This window comes from Glycine soja, chromosome 4 (assembly GCF_004193775.1).
Source record: "Glycine soja cultivar W05 chromosome 4, ASM419377v2, whole genome shotgun sequence".
Taxonomy (NCBI): Eukaryota; Viridiplantae; Streptophyta; class Magnoliopsida; order Fabales; family Fabaceae; genus Glycine; species Glycine soja.
The window spans coordinates 35,575,148-35,597,064 of NC_041005.1; the positions used below are offsets into that span (position 1 = coordinate 35,575,148).

The 21,917-nt window shown below is 36.1% G+C and overlaps 1 protein-coding gene across 1 annotated transcript; it reads right to left on the reverse strand.

Moving 5' to 3' along the window:
- Window positions 1–11,328: 11,328 nt before the first annotated feature.
- LOC114409624 (serine carboxypeptidase II-2) lies at window positions 11,329–16,721 on the reverse strand. Its single transcript, XM_028373140.1, has 10 exons — window positions 16,360–16,721; window positions 16,156–16,263; window positions 15,590–15,685; window positions 15,261–15,353; window positions 14,897–14,982; window positions 14,545–14,811; window positions 14,306–14,439; window positions 13,228–13,323; window positions 12,096–12,201; window positions 11,329–11,693 (listed from the first exon to the last, which is right to left on the reverse strand). Exons 1-10 carry the CDS (start codon window positions 16,661–16,663, stop codon window positions 11,532–11,534), a joined length of 1,452 nt encoding a protein of 483 aa, XP_028228941.1. The 5' UTR covers window positions 16,664–16,721; the 3' UTR covers window positions 11,329–11,531.
- Between the last annotated feature and the right edge of the window lie 5,196 nt (window positions 16,722–21,917).

The following is a 21,917-nucleotide window of genomic DNA, read 5'->3' on the forward strand; positions in this document are numbered from 1 at the left end:
CCGCTTCCTAAGATTCTGGGAATATCTTCATTTTGCCTTTCTAGTAGTATAAATCTTTTCCATCAAAACCAGGAGGCTTGTTGGTTAAGGCACCTTCAAGTAAAAACACAATTGGAACTTGTACAACAATCACTTCTTCCATGATTTTCCTCTCACATTGTCAAGTGTGCTTAACCTAGAGAGTTAAGATTTGATGCCAATTGAAGTGACAAAAATATCACAAGAAGGGGGATTGAATTGGAGTTTTAAAAATCTTTTTATGTTTCCTTTGAAAACAAAAGGTTTTTTATGTTAGTTCAAAATGAACCAGTTTAGAATGAAGAATTGTTCTGAGATCAGAATAAAAATTTAAGTTGCTCAAAATGAAATTGCAAACAATTTTGGAAATATATTTTTTTATAGTTCAAAGCTTTTGTATCAAAGATAATTGTTTACTTAAAACCTTTTTGAAGAAAACAAGTTTAGTTTAGGTGTTGGTTAGAAAAGGTTATCTAGTTTAGTGATTGAACAAAAAACAAAAATTAGATCTGTGCTAACCAAAGTAAAGAGAGGAGGAAGAAGACTACTCAAAGATTTTTATACTGGTTCACCCCAACCTTAGGTTATGTCTAGTCCTCACCCTTCAAGATGACATTTCACTAACACAACCATTCCCAACTGTACCAACAACCACTGGATTTCTTCAACAACCTATCAATTCCCCAACTGGGTTTCAATCCTAGCCTCAACTAGACCAACAACACCACTGGATTTCAACTTGGCCAACTACTGCTGGACTTATGATAGGAAAAAAGGATCTGTGTTTTACTGCACAAAATACAAGACTTCACCTTGAAAGAGGAATTCCGCTCAAGAATTAAATCTTTCACTTCTACCTAAAAAATATTACAAATTTTTAAGCACAAGGCAGAAGTGAGTCACTTTCACAAAGAGGGTTGAAACAAAAATGCAGATTTCTCACTTAAGGATCTTGCTCTAGGTGTTTCTATTTTGGAATGCTTTAACTTGTTCATCATGCCCTTTGAAAATACCTCATAAAGCTTCCAAGAAGACCGTTGAGGTAGGCTCTACTTAACTGACAAGCTTCTAGAACAAGCAGGTACACTTTACAGTTGTTATGAAGTGACAACATGCAGAGCCATTCTGAGGTAGTCATTTTGAGGTTCCCATTCTAAGAAACTTTTTTGATGGGCATTTTGAAAAACCCATCAGAATATTCATTCTAATGTATGATGAGAATGAATCCATACTTAATGAATTTAGTTGATGAAGTTCATACCGATATCCCAATCTGAAGTAGCATAACTTCATCACTCTTAACACTTCTTCACAGGTTCAAGAATTCTAAAGTTGATTACGTCAACAAGACTGAGTACAAGTTCAATTGTTGGGGTGTTAATGTTTTGTCCAAGGTTAGACTGAGTGGCATTCTTCAGTCTTTCATTCTGATGTTTCTCATCAATGCTTCTCATGGACAACTTCAATTTTCAACAGATTTGCATCTTCCTTATGTGGTTAGCTCTTACTTTCTTATGTGCCCTCAATTAATGTGGCAGCATACAAAAAATGAAGTGCTTTGTCAAATTCAATCTTCTAATGCATCCTTTATATGTGTGGCATCTTACAGAAGAACCGATGTTGTCCCTGTGATGTTTTTTGAGTCATTATGATGTTCAGATATTCAAAGTCAAGGTCTTTATCATTCTGATGTTGACTCTACTAGAGCTTCATTTTGACTTTGGATGCTCCCCATGTAGCCTTTGATAAGTCTTCTATGTAAGGCCTTTGTTATTCAATATCTTGCCAAAAACGAAGTATTCAAAGGGAAGCAATCTTCACTATTCTGATGGGATTTAAGAAATCTTATGAGTTCTTAACTTGGACAATTGTTCTAAACCTTTTTTAGGATGATTCTGATCAATTTAGAATGAATGAACATGATTTCTTTTTAAAGTAATAAACACGGAAACGCTTAAGCATAATGTTAGTCATCACTGAAACCATCACCCATTCAATTTGCATTGCCAATAGTTTGCCATAATTACTATACATAAGAAAGGTTCCATGTGCATGGTATTACTCAAGGAATCTCATAAACTCCCCTTTAATCAAATCCCAAAAAGCCTTTATAAAACTAAAATTAAAGTCATCCAGTCCCAGACTCTTTGAGCTTCCACATTCCCACACCACTTCCTTTACCTCCCTTTCCTTAAACTTTGTCAAAAGGGATAAATTATCTTTAAGTGATATTATCTTGAAACGAACGCCATCCAACTTAGGTCTACACTCCCTTTGCTCCCTATACATCTCTTCAAAGAGCTTTCCCACCTCTTCCTTAACTTGTCGTTGTTCCTCCATCCACCATTAATCCTTTCAACATATTTTTCCTCCTTCTCCAATTGATATATGAGTGAAAAAATTTTGAATTTTGGTCTCCTTCAATAGCCCACTTTGCTCTAGACTTTTGTCTATCCAAAGATTTATTACATCTTGCTACCTTCCAAAACTCTTCTTTCAACTCAATTTTTCTATTCCTCTATCCTTCACTAAGCTCCCCAAGTTCCTCCTTTTTATCTAAGTCGTTCAACTCCTTTTCCACCCTTTTTTGTCTCTTGTCTAGCATACCAAAGTGTTCCAAATTCCACCCCTTTAAACACTTCTTTAGACCTTTCAAATTTTGTTTCTAAACAAAGGCATCCCTTCCTTGTATATACACCATACCTTGCCATATGATCTCCATAAATTTCACAAAATCCTTGTCCGAAAACCAACAATCAAGGACCTTAAATGGTTTAGGTCCTTAATCCACACAATGATTTTTTTATAACAATAGGACAATGATCTGAGATGTTTCCATCAAGAATGTATTCCACACTATTTCAATTTTTAAATGAAAATTCCATTAATTTGCTTATGAAAAATGAAAGTAAATTTTTCACAATATGCATTCATCAAACAACGCACAATTAATTAAATGAATATATATATATATATATATATATATATATATATATATATATATATATATATAGAGAGAGAGAGAGAGAGAGAGAGTAACTCAGTACACATCATTCACATAATGGAAAGTAAATTAGTTCATACATATAATTAAATCTGTGATTTACATCCTCAATTCAAAAAAAAAGAATTATGGAACCAGTCACGGAGGAGTTGATTAACAAAACACAACTCTCTCCCAAAATAATCCAAACGTCATCACGTCGTTTGGCGGCTCCACAAAAGAATCTCACTTCACGTACTCTTATGCTATCATTCTGCTCTCACAAACAAAGGTTCGCAATCATCACAAGTACCAACCACACAGTACAAAAATTACAAGGGTGAGTTTATTATAAAAGAAATTAACACAAAAAAAGGTCAAATAATCATAATTAGTAAGAAAACATTAACAAATACCATAAGCATACACAAACATCCATTAGTCTAACATACACTCAACAAGTAGTCATCATCCATCCATAATTCCAATCAATCATGCTCAGTATGATGCATGCACTTGACCTCAACTCTTAAATGCAATGTGGTACCATTCATCAAGGAAATAGCCTAAGCGTGTCCACATGACACTCTCACTTAGGAAAACTAGGCAACAAGTGTCGAGGTCACCCTGTCACGCACAGGTAACTCCCTCCCCCCATGGTGATCAGCCTGAGTTTCAAGAGAGTTCCAAACCGAGTGACATGCCCCCAAGTACAAGTATTCCCCTTCATGAGATACTACAAGTACTTACTGACAAAGTTTATACTATTTTCATGCAATATGAAGTATGAAACATGGGCATCATCAATGTACTAAACGTGGATAATTAAAGATTCTAAGTCATCCCCCTCCAGAGATGCTCAAAACTCTTTAACTACTCTATTTCCCCCACCAGGGATATCCAACATGATCACTGCACCCCCCCCCCATGTACATACACATCACACATCATCACTATGACATTTTCAACATCAACAACATCTCTTCTCAATGTCATTATCAACATCAACATTATCTCATCTCAATATCATTCTCCACATCAATATCATCTCATCTCAATGTCATTCTCAACATCAACATCATCTCATCTCAATGACATTATCAACAACAACAACATCATCTCATATCAACATAATCATCAATAACAACATCATCTCATATCAACATTATCATAACACCAACATCGTCTCGTATCAATTATTATCAATACCATCTTCAATAACAACATCATTCTCTATCAACATTATCATAAACATCAACGTCACCTCATATCAATTAATATCATCAATAACAATATCATCAGTAAATCACATTCTGTATATACACACATATATGAGATTCACACTCCTCAGGTCTTCAGACAAAACAAGTCTAATAAAAACAATAATGTCATATATCAATAACAGACGTATCACATCCCATTAGTCAAAAGCATTGTTTTCTTGAAAACCAGCATGCAATAGGGACAAGCATACATTCTCATAGTTAGGTTCCCTGACCTCGACTATCGTATCAAAACCCGTAAATTATAATAAACTCCCCTCACCTATCGTGAGTTCCTTGTCAGTTCCTCATTGCGTCGCCCAGAGACCTCTCCCGTTCACGTTTGTAAGTCCAAATGCAAGGTTTTGTATACCAAATTGAAGGAAATTTAGTATAGATTTCAAAAACAAGGTGAATAACAACATTTGAGGGTCAATTACCCCTGTCAAAACATAAAGGGCTAAGGGGTGTTTCGGATTCTACTAAAAGGAGACATCATTTTGAAATTTCGATCACGCTAATATGACTGGGGTTCAGTGAAGTTCACGAAAATAACATCAATTTTATAAAAAGATAACTTTTACAACGTCTCATTTTCAAGGGTTTTTCAAAGGAAGAGTAAAAACACCCTATTACAGTACCCAAAACACAAGAGACACTAAGAGAAACTCAAACTAACTAAGAGAAAGGCTTAGAAGTCAAGATTACCTCAAAGAAGCTACGAAAGAAAGGATTGAGGGATTTTTGTTCATCGAATCCTTGAGGTGGATTCTGAGGATTCCGTTCCAATTAAAATGTTCCTCTTGGTGTGGTGGTTCAGCAGCAAGCAACGGCGGCTCGTGGTGGCCACCGATGATCATGGGTGGTGGAGGAGGAGTTTTTAGGGTGGTTTGGACGGAGTTTTGAGAGAGAGAGGCGTGAAATCGTGTTTTACACGCTGAAAAACGTATCTATAATTTGCATATCTCGCTTAGCGAGCTCGTCTCGCTAAGCGGGAGTCCACTTTTGGTGCTAAGCACGACTTTTCTCACTTAGTGCAATTCCTCTCGGGTTGGGATTTGCTCTGAGTGCAATTCCTCTTGCACTAAGCGCGACAATTCTCGCTCGGCGCAATTCCAACCCGAGAGGAAATTGCGCTTAGCGCGCTTCTCGCGCTAAGTGAGAGGTAAAAAAAGTTCTTACTTTGAAAATCCTAACGGTCAAACCGTGGGAATGTGTCTTAGGAACCTCCAATAAAATTTTATGACGAACCAACAGTTAACAAACCCAGGATCACGATTTTACTGGAATAGGTTTAGGTAAAATTTGAAATCTCATAATTTCAACTTAGGTCAATAAAACTCCACATAACTCAACATTCACATCAAACAAATCACACATGATTAATTCACACCATACCTAAACTCATTCAAGTCAATCATATAATCAAATAACACAAAAAATATAATTAAGCATCGATTTATAATTAATGATATTTCAGGGTGTTACACTGTCACACAGTGCATAGATGCTAACTATTACAATTTCTTTCCCATTTCTTTCCATACACCTTCCAAACCAATAAATCCTCTCCCTACAAATTGATTTTGAATTTGGAAAACTTTAATATCCCAAATACAAAGAAGTCCCATCGATGCATGCGTCAATGGCGAATCTACCCAACACATGTCTCCATCTTCCCACAACATTGAGCAAAGCCCCTTGTCCACCATATCTTTCTTGGTCTCTTGAATACACATAACTTGTACCTCTTCTTGTTGCACTAATCTTCTCACAATCTTCCCCTTCTCCCCTCCCCCTAGACTCCTCACATTGTATGATAGCATCTTCATAAGTGACTATTCTTGAAACCCCTCCTTGTCACCTTACCTAGCATTCCTCAATCCTTGTTCGTCTTTATCCTCCTTTTGTTTTAATCTATCCACCATTATCTTGCCTTCTCCCTCAAAGATAACACCCATATTTTGGACCATCACCCAAATTTTCTTGTGCTCCTTACCATCATTGTATTGCCATACCACCCTATTACAATTGTTAATTTCACCAACGCTGTTTTCATTTTTGTTTATCTATTGGCCTTGTGTTGAGATCTCTTTAGTAGCTTGAGTTTGTGGGACCCTTGAGCACCCTTCTCCTGAGCCTTCCAAATCTGATTGATTATGTTTAATAGATACCCTCCTTGTGGCACCACGAAACACCCCATCATCATGCATATTGGTCACTTTATCATCACCTGTGTTTGATGAGCTTCCCTTTCTCAAAGTAAGAACCTATTGCTAATACAGAATTCTGAGTATTAGAGTTCAGTGTCTCTCCCCTTGTTTACAGTTGTTGTTCAAACCAGTCTCCCCCATTTTCTTATTCACCTTATTCCTTTTGTTTTTTTGTCTTAGACTCGTTACTATGTCCCACTCCCACTGAAGCCAACCATTTCCACACCCCCTCCCCCAAACCTTCTATAGCCCTTTCCACGTGTCCTACCCCCATACGGTCACCATCCTTTGCGTCTTCTCTCTCCATGTTCACCTTTAATCCCTTGTCAGACCCTTCTCTCCTCCCCTTTTTTGTCCCTCGAGACTTGCATCCCCAATGGTCAAATTTTCTTCACCCCCTGATACATATTGCTTTTTCGTACCTCCTCCTTTACAACTTACATTTAGATTATTGTGGGTGTATACTACATGTTGGTCGATATCCATTGGGTCAAATTTTGAAGCCATCGTCGTTTCGTCCCTGTTTCTTCTCTCATACACCACCATATCACTGTTGCCATCTCGTCATGTGTACCCACATAAACCCCATTTTCCCCTATCAAATTCTGATTAAGAAGATTCAGCATCCAACCCCTTATCGCTACACAGAGACCCCTCTTGAGTGTGATTGTCGGCCTACCTCCAACATTTACACACTTCCATTGGTTTTAGCATTTCCTCGGCCACCCTAACGTTACACATAACTCCATTGATCCTTGCCCTATCGCAAAACAACACTTGTGTAGATGCAGAGACTTGAACCAACACCCTTGCCATATCTAGCCTCTCCCTATTTGTTGTAGCTTTATCCACCGCTATGAGTTTTCCAAAATCATTTACCAACACTACAAAGCATTCTTGACTCTAGGCTTGTAAAGGGACCCCGTGACGTTGAGCTCATGTCAACCTGTTACCAGAATACTTTCCTTATTCCACTCGTACACAAAATGAAAGATAGACAACAATCCATCCTCCTCACTTTTCAGCTCCTCCATTACCATGTCCTTCGAGATCCCATGTAACAACACTATATTGTCACCAACATACTTAAGCTTCACATTCCCCGCTACATCTGATATGAAGATCTCATTAAGCCTATCGAACTAGGTTAAATTCCTCAACCTTCCAACCCAGCAATTTTCCAGCCAGTCACAGCTACCTTCTTCCACCATAATATCCTTTCCTCTCTAGTTATCATTCTTGTCAAAGTGGCTTGTTCCATGTTTTGGTTGTCATCTTCAATTTCCTCTCACTTTAGGTCTCACCACTACTTGAGCAAAAGTATATCTTCCTCTAGTCCCACCATTGTTCCTATTATGTTGAGGTTGTTGTCCCCCTCTAAGTCAAACTTATCTCTGCTACAAATCCTTCATTTCGATCCCCACCTCCTTGACCCCTATTAACCCTGTTTCTCTTCCCCTCTCCAACACTTCCTATTGTTCGTTCCCTACCTCCACCTGGGTCATCTAGTTTATACCCATCAAATTTCAAAAACTTTGGTATATTGACGTCTATTTTCATTTTTCCTATGTATATCCCATCGAATTGCTTATCCAGGAATCTTTTTTTCTGAACCACAAGGAACTTGACGAAGCCATAACTATTACCCCTCTTGTCCCTTTTGGTTGAAATAAAAATTCCCCACACTATTCCCCATCTCTGAAAAACATTACAGAGGTTTCCTTATGGTGATTAAGAAACTTGGAGAAGAAGGTTGTGATGCCCTTCTTCCTCTCGTAACCCCGAAAGTGTTTCCATCCTCCCCTCTCTCTCTCTCCACCCTCATCATTTCCAAATGAATATATTAATAAGGGTACCAGTGGTACCATAAATCGAAATACAAGTAATTTCATGATTCCTCCAGGGCCAGCAAGCACGGTTAGGTTGTATATACCGAGCTATGAAGCCTAGATACGAGATACGATACGGATACGATACGACACAAATATGGAGATACGATAAATTTTTAAAATTAAAGATACATACGTCTTGGATACATTAATAAAATATATAAAAAGTTATATATAGTTTCAATTTTTTTTTCTAGAACAATTAGATTTTTCATTGGAATAACTTCAAATTCATATTTTAAAAAAAAATCTAGATATGTCTAGTCTTAGATCCCTTACCTTGTCTATTCTAACATAGTAACCCCTACCCCATCCTACACCCCTAAGATCCCTTACCTTGTCCTAGGATATCTTTTTATCCTAGCAAGAATCTAGATATGTTTTTCTCTGTTGTTTATTTAAAGTAATTTTCGCATAACACTTGTGTTAATATTTAATTATGATTTAATTTCAAAAATTATAAAAATAATATTTGAAGATACAACACATAAATTGAAAAAGGACAAAAACAAGTTCCAAGAACCCATTGTTTGTTGTACCCAATAACTATTTCTATTTTCCCATAATTATAATAATGCATTAATGCCCCTATCCCTTGACTTACCATTCACAAAAACACAAACCAGAAAAAAAAAAAAAAAACCATCCATCATTTTCATTTCAAAACTTGTCTTCCACGCTTTTTTTTTTCCATCACTACTACTCACAGATCCACCATTCCTTTCCACCATTCTCACTCCCCTTCAAATCAGTTCACATTTTCCTTTCACACATTACTTTTACTTCTTCCACCTTTCTCTCTCTAATTTCATTCAACAAAATCATTTTTTCTCTCTCTCACTCACTCACTTCACACAATGAAGCACCCAAGGGGCTGACTCTGTCGTCCGCAGTGCCTGCCGCGACACCGTGGTCGCCCTCGCCGCGCAGTATTTGAAGGGAGACGACAGAAGGGGTGGTGGGGGAGGTGTAGGGACAGTGGTGGGGCTGTTCGTGAAGCCGTTGTTCGAGGCAATGGGGGAGCAGAACAAGGGGGTGTAGGCGGGGGCGGCGGTGTGCATGGCCAAGATGGTGGAGTGTGGCGATGGCGGCGGAGGAGGGGAGGCGGTGCTGGTGGTAGCGTTTCAGAAGCTGTGTCCGAGGATCTGCAAGCTGCTCAACAGTCTCGTATCCGAGTTGTATTGAAGTCGTGTCTAGCCTTAGGAAGCCATATCTAAGCCGTATTCTAGCCATATCTTATATTTTAAAAAATAAAAAATAAAAATTGGATACTCCTAGGATACATATCCGGCCGTATCCGTGGAGTATCAGTGTCAGATACGGGTGCGACACCGATACTTTTCCTTTTTTCACGTATCCGGGCTTCATAGATACCGAGTGAATGAGAATAAATACTAGCTAACCATGGAGCAAGGCACCAAACAGATCTATGATAAATTACAGCACATGAAACTTCTACCCGCTAACAAAACAATAATCCCAATTATACCTAGGGAACTGCTTGGGACACCCAGCAGTTTTCCAAAATACTGAAAATATCCTTATGGGTATTTTTTTGTTATAAATAGTAGATTAGCTATTTCATTTTTGCAGCGCTTTATTTTCCGTAAAATCAAACTCCCTTAGTGTAATTTACTTTCGCTAGCATCCTTTTGTGAGTGTTTGTTGTCGTCGATGGTGTACATGCGTTGTTTATGGATATACGATGAAGTTCGATAGTTTTTCATCGTCGGAGAAGAAGAGGTGCGTATTAAAAAAATTCAAAACATACAGATTGAATCCATATGTTTTGAATTTTTTAAAAAATTATAATTTTTATATATTTAATTTATTTATAAAATTTGATAATTAAAAAATTTTGATATTTAACTGAATGTTGTATTTAGATGTTTATTATAGTAATTAATAATTAAAAAAATTTGATATTTAATTGAATGATGTATTTGAATGTTTATTACAGTGATTAAAAATTAAAAAAATATGATATTTAATTGAATGATATATTTAGATATTTATTACAACAATTGATAATTAAAAAAATTGATATTTTTTTACATATGTAAATTTTTATTAAACCTATGATTTTTATTTATAATTTATATATGTAAACAAATTAATTATTAGATAAAAATTAATTATCATAAAATTTATTATGTAAAATTATATGTGCATTAAATATACATTAAAAATTTTAGTGTTATATATAGCGACATTAGTTATTTTATAACATAATTGATTTATTAGCTCAATTGATTATAGCGTTGTGTTAATAACGCGAAAGTCACAGTTATATTTTTTGAGAAAAAAATTTTAAAAAAATCCTATGGGTTACTTACGGATTACCAATCTGTATTGGGCTTAAGAAAGGGTAAAATTGGAATTTTGCATGTGATACTGGCTGTACTAGCAAAAATGCTATCTGCCCCTAGCAGTTCCCTTATACCCAACAGGGTAGTACTTGACCTATGATCCCCTTTCCATTCGCAAGTGCCCAGGTTGCCATATTACGCCCCCACACCCCAATTTGCATTGATGCACTCCCCTGGTGCTAGGGACCATTGAGTGAATGAGTAAAGGTGGTTTTCTGCATCAGAATTTGTGAGTCAAAGGAACCTCCATTGAAGATACAATCATTTCTCAAGTTGAGTGAGACATTGAACTTTTTTGAAATACTACAAGAACACAACAATTTGTTTTCTGATCAAATTTAACGATAGATTGATTTTTACGTAATGGCATATTTTAAGATCATGCTCACCAAAAAAATTCTCTTCTCACGATATAAAATGCCCATTAGATGAAAACAAGGGATGTTCCGCTAAAAAAATACAATAAATGAATAGCACGATTTTATTTTATTTTATTTTTTCGATTCTGAATAGCATAACTTTGACCTGAGCATTATTAAAAGGATAAAAAAACATGTGATGTTCCATTAAAAAAAATTAAAAACAATAAATGAATACACAACTTTGACTTCAGCACTATTAAAAAGATTATAAAGAAAAGAAAAAACATAAATCGGTACATCTAATATTTTGTTTGGTACATAAAAAAAAAACACAAATTGAGTAACGCGTAAAAGAAATCAACATCGGATTCCCCATGTGAAACAGTCAAATACAGTCAATTAGAACTTATTTAAAGGGAGAATATTAACGTAAATTCAGGAGGCACCGACTAGCTCAAGATTGGGCATTGATGTTCCTGCTAGGAAGGCTTTGAACAGTGTCAAAGCAAGTTTTGGTGAATGCAAAGGAACTTCGTGCCCCGCACCCCTTACAACCACAAACGTAAGGCCAGCATATTCTTGAGTCCATCCTCCCACCTGTTTCATTTTTATCACATAGCAGTGCACTGGAGTGAAGTAAACTATGACATGGGGGGCATAACAGAAAATAAACTTAGATACCAAGGACATGTTTGGATAAATTTCTTCAGAAGCACTTCTAGAAGAAGAAATAAGAAAGAAAAAAATGAAATGAGTTTCTCTATAAGCTAAAATTAGGTTATGCATAAACTAATTTGTAGAAGTTTTCTCATATAATTTCTCTAAAAGAAGATTTTTAACTTATGAATAATCTAATTTTAGCTTATAGAGACTTATTTCATTTTTTTTCCCTCATTTTCTTCTCTTACAATTGTTTTTGAATAAGCTTATCCAAACATGTCCAAAGTCATGAAATAATAGACAAAAAAAATCATTCATTATAGAAATAGAATCACTTACCTCCCCATCATCATACCATGCTCGCCAAGGACTCACAGTAGGAAGGTCGAGAGCTTTTATGCTATAGCGAGTAGATGTCACGGGTATTACCACGTCTGTATTACCACTGATATAAGCGAACACAAAATAAGTTTAATTTGGAGGAAAGAAAATGAAAGAGAAAGAAAGAGTACTGTTTTCAAGCAGATTGGGTTCCAAAACACGGACATTGGGGACTTTCATTAAGACCGTTTTGCTTTTAGACTTTGAAAGATGTTAACATGTGAAGTGTCAAAATTCAAATCCATCACGGAGGAAATGAAATTTGAAATGGTAATAGAGGCGAAAGGTGATAATTCTTCTGCTATGAAGTAACTAAGATTACACGTACTAAAATATTTACAATACCTCGAGTGATCACAAAATTTTCCACTCAACTTCCTGAATATTTTAACTAATATAAGACAGCTTTGTCAAGTTGTCAACTTAATGCACAAAATCCAGTCTGCTACCTAGTTTGAGCCTCACACATTCTCAGGCTAACAAAAATGGTAGATGCTGAAAGAACATTGGTTTTGAGGGGACAAAATAAATAAAAAGCAACAATGTTTATTCCAGACTATCATGTGATTGGATCTACCTCCATAATGCACCAAGCTGACACAATTACTGATTAAAACATCTGCCAAAACCATCAATATTTTTGTGCTTCATATATTTGAGGTCTATTAAATAAATAGTTCTTAATAATTCGAGGTCCATTTCACATTAATTACAATGCGAACACCAGCTAAAGCAATTAATACTATGCTTGAAAGAAAATAATAGACATAGGAATACATTGAAATGACTATATACATTAAGGTGAATCGGTGATCACTTGATCAGATGTCATAAAGTATTTCTTCTATTTTTTGTGTTCAAGTGTCTGATAAAATAAGTTGCAAAATCATGAATTTGATCAAGATGTATAAATCTTAATATGCAATCTTTTCAGATCGTAAGTAATTGGCAAACTGTCTTAGGCAACATAACACATACTGAGAATTGTTTTCAAGTTCTTTCTAGCTTAATTTACTTGTATGTAAGCAAGACACCAAACAAACGAGTAAACACATACATAGTCATATAAATATTAGAAAATAAGAGAAACCTGAACACCCATATCCTCAATCCCATCTGAATAAGTTCATGATAAATATTGAGCACTGTTCTTGGAGAATCCTTCCAGTTTGTAAATACCTCATCACTGCAAAGAATGAGAATAAGAGGATTCTGATCTCTGTAAATTCAGTAAAAGAAACCAAAACACATTTTATGCTGTGGCTACAATCCCTAAAGTTGCTACCAATTATCAAAATCTCCAAATGATTAAGTTGCAGGGATTCTCAAATCCTTAAGGTGGGAGTAATAGAAATGAGAATGTTAAGAAGAATATATGTGACCACATAAGAAAAGACAAAATACAAAATGATTGTATACAAGAAGATATTGGTGTGACACCGGTTTTGGAGATGACAAAAAATCAGTTAAGGTGACTTGGACCAAGAAGGAAAAGATGACAAAAGTCACTGAAAGCACCACTGAGAAGAGTAAATTGCATGGTTTATAGTCCTATAAAAAGACGGGGAGGGAGACCAAGAAGGACATTAGAAGCTGTTAAGGGAGATATCATCGTGAGTAATATTTATTAAGATTTGATTTTTAACCAAGCCAAATGGCATTGTGTGATCCATGTAGCCGACATCACCTAGTGGAATAAGGTATTTTGTTGTTGATTCTCAAATTGTTAATCTGAAATGATAAGGAGTACAATAAGAAAACATAGCAGGTGATGGAGAATGAGTTAGGAAGGTAGTGGAGGGGTAAGGGGATGTTATGGAAGAGAAACGTGCATTGAGGCTCAAACAGAACTTGGTGGCAGGGAATTTGAAGAGGATGTTGGAATATGGAACAGAAGGCGAATATGAAGTATATGGCTGTGGTGGAGGGGGTAAGGGATCATTAGTGTAATTTGGGGTGAATGTAGCCATAGGAGAGAGAGAGAGCATTTTTTTCATCTCTGTTATTCATAATACTGTTTCCCATCCCAGTTCTCATAATAAAGTATTTGGTGCTTGCACCTAGTTGTTTTTCCTTCTATTTTTCAATGTTAACTCAGAACCTATTAGATTCACATAACTTACTGTTGGCCCAAACAGAAACTCTTCAAGTGTTTTTCGAATCATTACCTGCAGGTCTCCCATGTAGCAGGCTTATGATCTGGATCAACATGAAGAACTGTTTGGACATCAGGTCGATTGAAGTATACAATGGAGTGCTTTTCAGTGCATGGATCATACTCTGCACTGAGTCTACCAATTCTCTGTAGCATGACATAAGCATAACACATCATTAATAATGATCTGCATCACAAACCCGTTACAGGCACTGTATAGTATACTAAAAAATTTAAAATGTTAACACTCACATGCTTTCTTCTCACCAGCCGACTTAACTGGCTAACATTAGCATGTTGGCACGGAGGAGTAAAGAGACTGTATGGGTCTATATTTCCAAGTTCTTCATTAGCAATTTCCCAGATTTTTTCGCATGAATGTGACGGGTGCTCAACTGACTGAAAATCACATAGTAGGTTCAAAAGCTTGTATGTTTGATCCGAAATCAAACCACTTGACCACATAAACTCAAACATTCCCAATTGATCATGGAAATCATCTGTTAGAGCATTTCCTACCTGCAGCAGAGATATATGGATTAAATTAATGATGAAAAGAAGCATAAATCAAGGAATTATTTTTATGCAAAATTGGAGGCCATACCATGAAACCTTTCAGATTTATAGCATTTTCTTTTGTAACCGAGTTGTACTTTACAATAACTTGGCTAAGTTGAGGAACATAATGCCCTGATACATGGGATTAATGATTGACCAATATGTATTAGAGCATTATAAAATCTATATAAATAAACAGATCAGAATCAAAGAACTCAAACACCTAAGTGTTTTCATATCACCTTTTCTTTCCTTATCTTTTCAGTATTGTAGTGCCAAAACTAATTCAGTTGAAAACATAACCACTACTAGCAAACAATGAGTTTAAAACAAGAAAAGTCCAATGAAACAAACAAATATGAAAATCTAATGAACAGAATATCAATTACTTTCAAGTTGACCATGTTTACCTGCATAGCTCTCACCACTGATGAAAAAGTTGCTTCTTTTATATTGAGGGAAACGCTCAAACCAATTCAATAGAAATACTAAATTGTCCTCAGCTGCACAAAAATTTAATTAATTTAATGACACAAATTTATAGGTATCAATATGAGGCGAGAGCTTGAGAGGAGCTAATCTTGATCATTCAATCTTACTTGATGGTTAATATTAGATTAGATTTTAAGTAAAACCAATATTAACCATCAATGTAAGACTGAATGTTAAATATTGGCTCCTTGCTCTCACCTAATGTGTGTAGCTGAAACAAGGGATTCCTGAATGAAAAGAGTACCACCTGTCCTCTCATCGCCATTGATCAGCATGTCGGATTTGTTATTCGAATATGAAAATCCAACCCCAACAGGAGTGTCAAGAAAAAGAATGTTGGCAACTACGAAAAGAAAAAGTGGTTACACATAAATGCATTCATGAAGCTTATTAATTTATGCTTATAAAAATCAGTACATCATTACAAGTACAAGGTGGCAATCAAATGATTCTTGGACATCTCTTAAGTATCTACACCTGTGATAAGTGATTGATTTGATTGGTGATATAATATGATGAAAAAAAGAGAGATAAAGAGAAAATAGATGTGTTAATGAGGTGTTTGTAATTTGAAGGGGTCTAAATATCATCACCTGTGATGTAATGTGATAGGACAAGGGAGAGTAAAGAGAAATTAGAGGTGTTAAGGGGGTCTTTGTAATTTGTGACTGTACAAATATCATCACTCAAAAAAAATATATATAAGCAGATAGACACGTTTAAAAAAAGTGGAAAACGACATGTGCTGTAGCCTATAGGCAGTTTTGGTTATAAAATAAAAGTGGAAAAGAATGTTTGATAAGGTTGAGTCACCTCGGTTCCAAGAATAGGGATTGAAATGGAGGGTCTTGCTATCTGAATTTATATGAAAAGGCCCAACTTCTTCTGACTGTCCGAAAGCAATGGACGAACATCCAGGCCCTACAGACACACCAAATTAAAATGTTTCATGTCAATAGTAACAAAAGATAGTTAGTTAGTGGTAGTGAAGTGTAAATTAAGTTGAACAAGCCTCACCTCCATTGAGCCACAAAACAAGGGGCTTAGAATGAGGATCTTCAAGTGCCTCAATGAACCAGTAGAAGAGTGTTCTCCCAGCTTTCTCATTGACGGTGATGTACCCAGCATAGTGTGCGAAGCTGATGTTGAAGCCTTGACCTGGGAGCCTACCAACCCGGTCCTTTTGCTGCTCCTTGGCAAAAGATGCTGCACAATCGCTGCATAACAGCAGAGTGACTATGCATAAAATTTGAGACCACAGCGCCATTCGCCACTCCATACAGGGTCTGCTCCGATCTGTCGCTGGATAGAGATAGCTCATACCATTCCGTAAATAAACAAACTACTATGGTCGTGCACTCGTGCGTGGCTCGCGGGGCACGTTGTTGATTTTAGAATTATAAATAATATATATGTTTTTCATTTCTAATAAATACTCAAATTTATCATAAATCTAAACTATATTTTAACCATTTAATTAAATTAAAATACATTAAATGCAACCTATCACACATGTTTCTTAACTTAAAAGCTACTACTCTTAATATAAAGATTGAATTATCATGCGGAGGGCTCAAGGAAGCACGTGTTCTGTCTTATAGTTGTAGTTGGTGTGGAGTTCTATTGTTTGTTCTGCAGACAACTTTGTTACCTTCTTGTAATTTGCTTTTTAAATCAGCTTTAAGTACTTCTTGTACAGAGAGCTCATATTAATATAAATCATTTTTTTCCCTTCCAAAAGAAAAAACTATTACTATAAAGAATTAACAAAGTTTTTAGTACCTGAATTTTTTTTCAAATTTCAGATTTTAGTCTTTAAATAAAAATTTGATTAGTCTAGATTTCAAAAGATTTTTTAGAACAAGTTTGTCTAAATTTAAAAAACAATTATAGAATCCTACAAACATTATTTTAGACATCAATTTTTTAATTATATTTTATTCTACTATATTATTTTGTTATTTAATGTATATGTAGAAAAATATTGTCTTGTCGAATTCATTCTAATAATAGAGGGTGTAAAATACAGATATGCTATAAATAAAGAAAATAAATCTCTCATAAATAGGAAATAAATCCCCAATAAATAAAGAGAGGAAAAATGGAAATAAAATAAAAACAGAGAATAAATCCAATCTAAATTGATTTAGATTTATTCCCCTTAAATATTAGTTTATTCATATCTTCCTAATTTATTTTGAATCACAAAATCTTAATATCCCTAATTATTCCACACTCCCCCTCAAGTTGATGCAAAAGATATCAATCATGCTCAACTTGGTGACTTGATTTTCAAAGCGCTGTCTCAACAGACCCTTTGTTAAGATATCAACAATTTGTTGATTGGTTGGAACAAAAGGAATGCAAATTACTCCATCTTCAAGCTTCTCCTTGATAAAATGCTTGTCAATCTCAACATGCTTTGTTTGATCATGTAAGACTTGATTATACTTATAGCAACCTTATTATCACAAAACAATTGCATAGGGGGAACTTTGGTCTTTCAAGCTCTTTTAGACATGTTTCAGCCATAAGACCTCACATACTCCTTGAGTCATTAATATAAACTCAGTTTTAGCATTACTCCTATCAACTATAACACCCTGATATATATATATATATATATATATATGTATATGTATATGTATATATATGTATTATTAGTAATTATGTTTGATGTTTGATTATATTTGTTGTGTTGTTTTATCCTTGATTATTTTTTAGGAGGTGAGTTTAGTTATTAGAAGTATGTTAGTAGTTAAAGCATTAGCTTCTCATAGAAGCCTCTCGAGAAAGCTTCTCAAAGAAGCCATGAGGAAGCTTCTCGAGGAAGCCTCTTAATGAAGCTTTTCAAGGAAGCTACGTAAAGATGTCTTGATAAAAACACTGCCCAGCCTTCTTTAACCGTTGGATCTTCTCGAAATTTGGTTTTGGAGCTTCACAGAACAGTTGTCCACGATCTGACCGTTGGGATCTTTGAGAAAACATCTGGAGTGTGTGCGACGTTTCCATTTTCGAGAGCATTAGTCACTTGGGCATTTTAAGCCTTGTAGTCCAAGTAGCTCAGGAAAAACGCCATTTCCTTCTCCTTCTTTCTTCCAAAACCATTTCCAAAGTCCCAAGCTCTTTCTCCATCACCCATAGTAGCCACCACAAACCACCTTTGTTCTCTGTTGAAACCCCACACTGAGAGGAACCCTTCAACCGAAGCGGAATCTTCCAACTTGCCTCGCGATTTCAGTAGAGAACGAAACCCTAATCTGACCTTTCATTTTCCTTCAAGGTAACCATGGTTCTACGCTTGTTTCTTGTTAGTTTCATCTTACATTTGCATCATCTGAGTTTGGAAACCGCCATTGCATGTTTTACGCTTCCTCTGAAAAACCCTAGAGCAAAGAGACTTTGTAAACGTTATCTTTTCATGAAATGGGTGTTATTTTCATGACCTTCACTGAACCCTGGTCACATTGGCATGATCAGAATTTCAAAATGATGTCCCTTTGTAAAACCCGAAATGCTCTCAGCCTTTTCATGTAGTAACGTGGGTGTTTGACCCAGAGCATTGCTATTAGCTTTGTTTTCTGAAATCCATATTAAGTCTCCTTCGTTTTGGCATTGTAGAGGCTTACGTGGAACCGACGAGCGGGGACGAAAAAGAAATCTCCAAGTGACGTGACGAGGAAACCGCGGGTAGCTCACAATAGGTGAGGGGAGTTTATTATAAAATTTACCGTTTTAACACCATAGTTAAAGTCAGGGAACTTAGCTATGAGAATAACTGTCTGTCCCTGTTGCATGCTGATTTTCCTTTATAGAAAATAATGTTTTCAACTAATGGGATGTGATACATTTTATATTGATATGCATGTTGGTTTTCAGGAAAAACTATGTTTTGATGAATGGGATGCGATATATATATTTATTGTGATGAGTGAAATTGTTGTCTCTATTTGATTTGTGTTGTTCGAAGACCTGGGAAGTGTGAATCCCATGCATGAGAGAAAATATGTATGTGCGGAATGCGATTTATTGTTGATGTCGTTATTGAGGATTTTAATTGATATGTGGTGATATTGATAATTATGATGATATTGATTTGAGATGACGTTGTTAATAAAGACCATGTCAACATGATTGATGTTAATGTTGATGATTATGTGAATATGAAATGATGTTGTTGTTGTTGTTGATAACGTCATTGAGACGCGATGATGTCTATGTTGAGAATGATATGAAAATGGAATGTTGATTGATGTTGGAAATGCATTGGCATGTGCATGTTGTGTATGTTCATAGGGGGGTGCATTGACCTTGTCGGACGGCCCATTCGTTGGGGACTAGAGTGGTTAAAGAATCTAAGCATTCGCTGCGGGGATGCTTAGGCGCTTTAATTTGTCCATGGTCATTGCACTTTATGGTGCCCATGTTCGATACGTTGGATGTTGTGTATGTTCGTGGGGGGTGGAGTGCACTGACCTTGTCGGATGGCCCATTCGTGGGGGACAAACGTGGTTAAAGAATCTAAGCATTTCTAAGGGGATGCTTAGGCACTTTAATTGGTCCATGGTCTTTGGCACCTGCTTTTGGCCACGTTCATACGTTGTATATAGAGTATGTTCATGGGGGGTGGAGTGCACTAACCTTGTCGGATGGCACATTCGTGGGGGACAAGCGTGGTTAAAGAATCTAAGCATTTCTGAGGGGATGCTTAGGCACTTTAATTGGTCTATGGTCTTTGGCACTTGCTTTTGGCCATGTTCATAGCTCATATGACACAGGAAATAGAATAATTGTGGCAGCGTGTACTTTGTACTGAGGGGGCTTGTCACCTAGTATGGAACTCCTTTGGGCCCCAGGCTGATCACCTATGGGGGGGCAGTTACGTGCATAACCGGGTGGTCTCGATAAACTCTACATGGTTTCCTAAGTGAAAGTGTCGTGTGGACACGCTTAGGCTATTTCCTGGGATTTGGTTGTTGGTACATACCACATTGCATCTGAGAATTGAGTCAGGTGCATGTATCATTTTGTGCAGTCTTGATTGGATCCATGGATGGATGATGAGTAATTGTTGAATATGGATGATGAGTAATTGTTGAATGTGGATGATGAACAATTGCTGGATGTGAGTGTTGAATAATGAATGTTGTGTAAACTCATAATGTTTGCCTAGGTTTCTTGCTAATTGTGGTTATTTGGATTGGTATTGGTTCTTTTTATAATGAACTCACCCTTGCAATTTTGTATCGTGTGGTTGATACCTGTGATGATCGCGAACATTGTTCGTGGGAGTAGAATGACAGCAGCAGGGTGCAGGGAGTAAGATTCTGGTGAGGAGCCGACGTGACAACGTTGACATTATTTTGGGAGACAGTTGTATTTTGTTTATCAACTCCTCCATAGTTGGATTATGAGTCATTTTGTTGAATTGAAGACATAAACTTCAGATTTTGCTTATATGCATGAATAGATTTTAATTTTCCATCATGTGGATGACGTGTACTAAGTTGTTGTTCCTATATATATATATATTCACCTAGGTAAATGTGTATGTTATAGCGAATGTATGTTGGGACAAAATTACTTCTATTTTCAAAAGTAAATTAAGGGAGGTCTTTTTTATAAAAATTGAAATTATCGCAATTAGAGTGTTGATGTCGTAGCAACGAGGCGGGTCGTTACATCAACAACATCTTGTCTTTTACTCCTCCACTTGACAAAATTACCTCATAAAAAGGTGTAATACCTCGAGTTTGACCTTCTATCAGTAATTGAATTTACCCAATCAGCATCAGTACCTCAATCCCTCTCTTCTCATGCTTTCCAAAGAATAAACCCTTCCTATGTGTGCCTTTCAGGTACCTAAGAATTTTGCACACAACTTCTAGGTGTTCTTTGTATGGGGAATTCATAAATTGACTCACCATGCTCACAACGAAACCAATGTCAGGATGTGTATGATAAGTAGATGAATTTCCCAACCAGCCTTGGTATCTGCTTCTGTCTACTGGAACACCATCTTTAACATCTCCAAAGTTTAGTTTTGACTTCTATAGGAGAGTCTAAAGGCTTCCAACCATTCATTCAAGCTTCTTTCAAGAGATCTAGGATGTACTTTCATTGTGAGACTACTATGCCTCTTTTCGATCTTGCCACTTTCATTCCAAGAAAGTATCGAAGTTGTCTGATAGAGGACTATCCAAGGAGGAAGAGTTTGGCTTAGATGGGCTCAACATGGATGGACCAATCACTTGATCAAAGAGTAAGAGATTTCAAGAAGAGCTTGGCAAGAGGCTAAATTCTCTCATGGAGGAGAAAAAAGAAGAAGCGAAGCTCATTTATTTTAGCCAACTTTGAGAATAAGATTTATTTTCATTTTTAATTATATTTTTGGACCTATTTTGGACTTGTAATGGGCTGCTACCTTTCTTATTGTTATTTTTAAGTCTTTTAATTATTATATTAGTTATTGAGCCTTGGGCCTAATTTAAGATTATTAGTATGATTTATAAATAGACTCCTTAAAACACTTTGTTGATAGTTTTTAATGAAATTTTTAGATTAGACACAGTTAA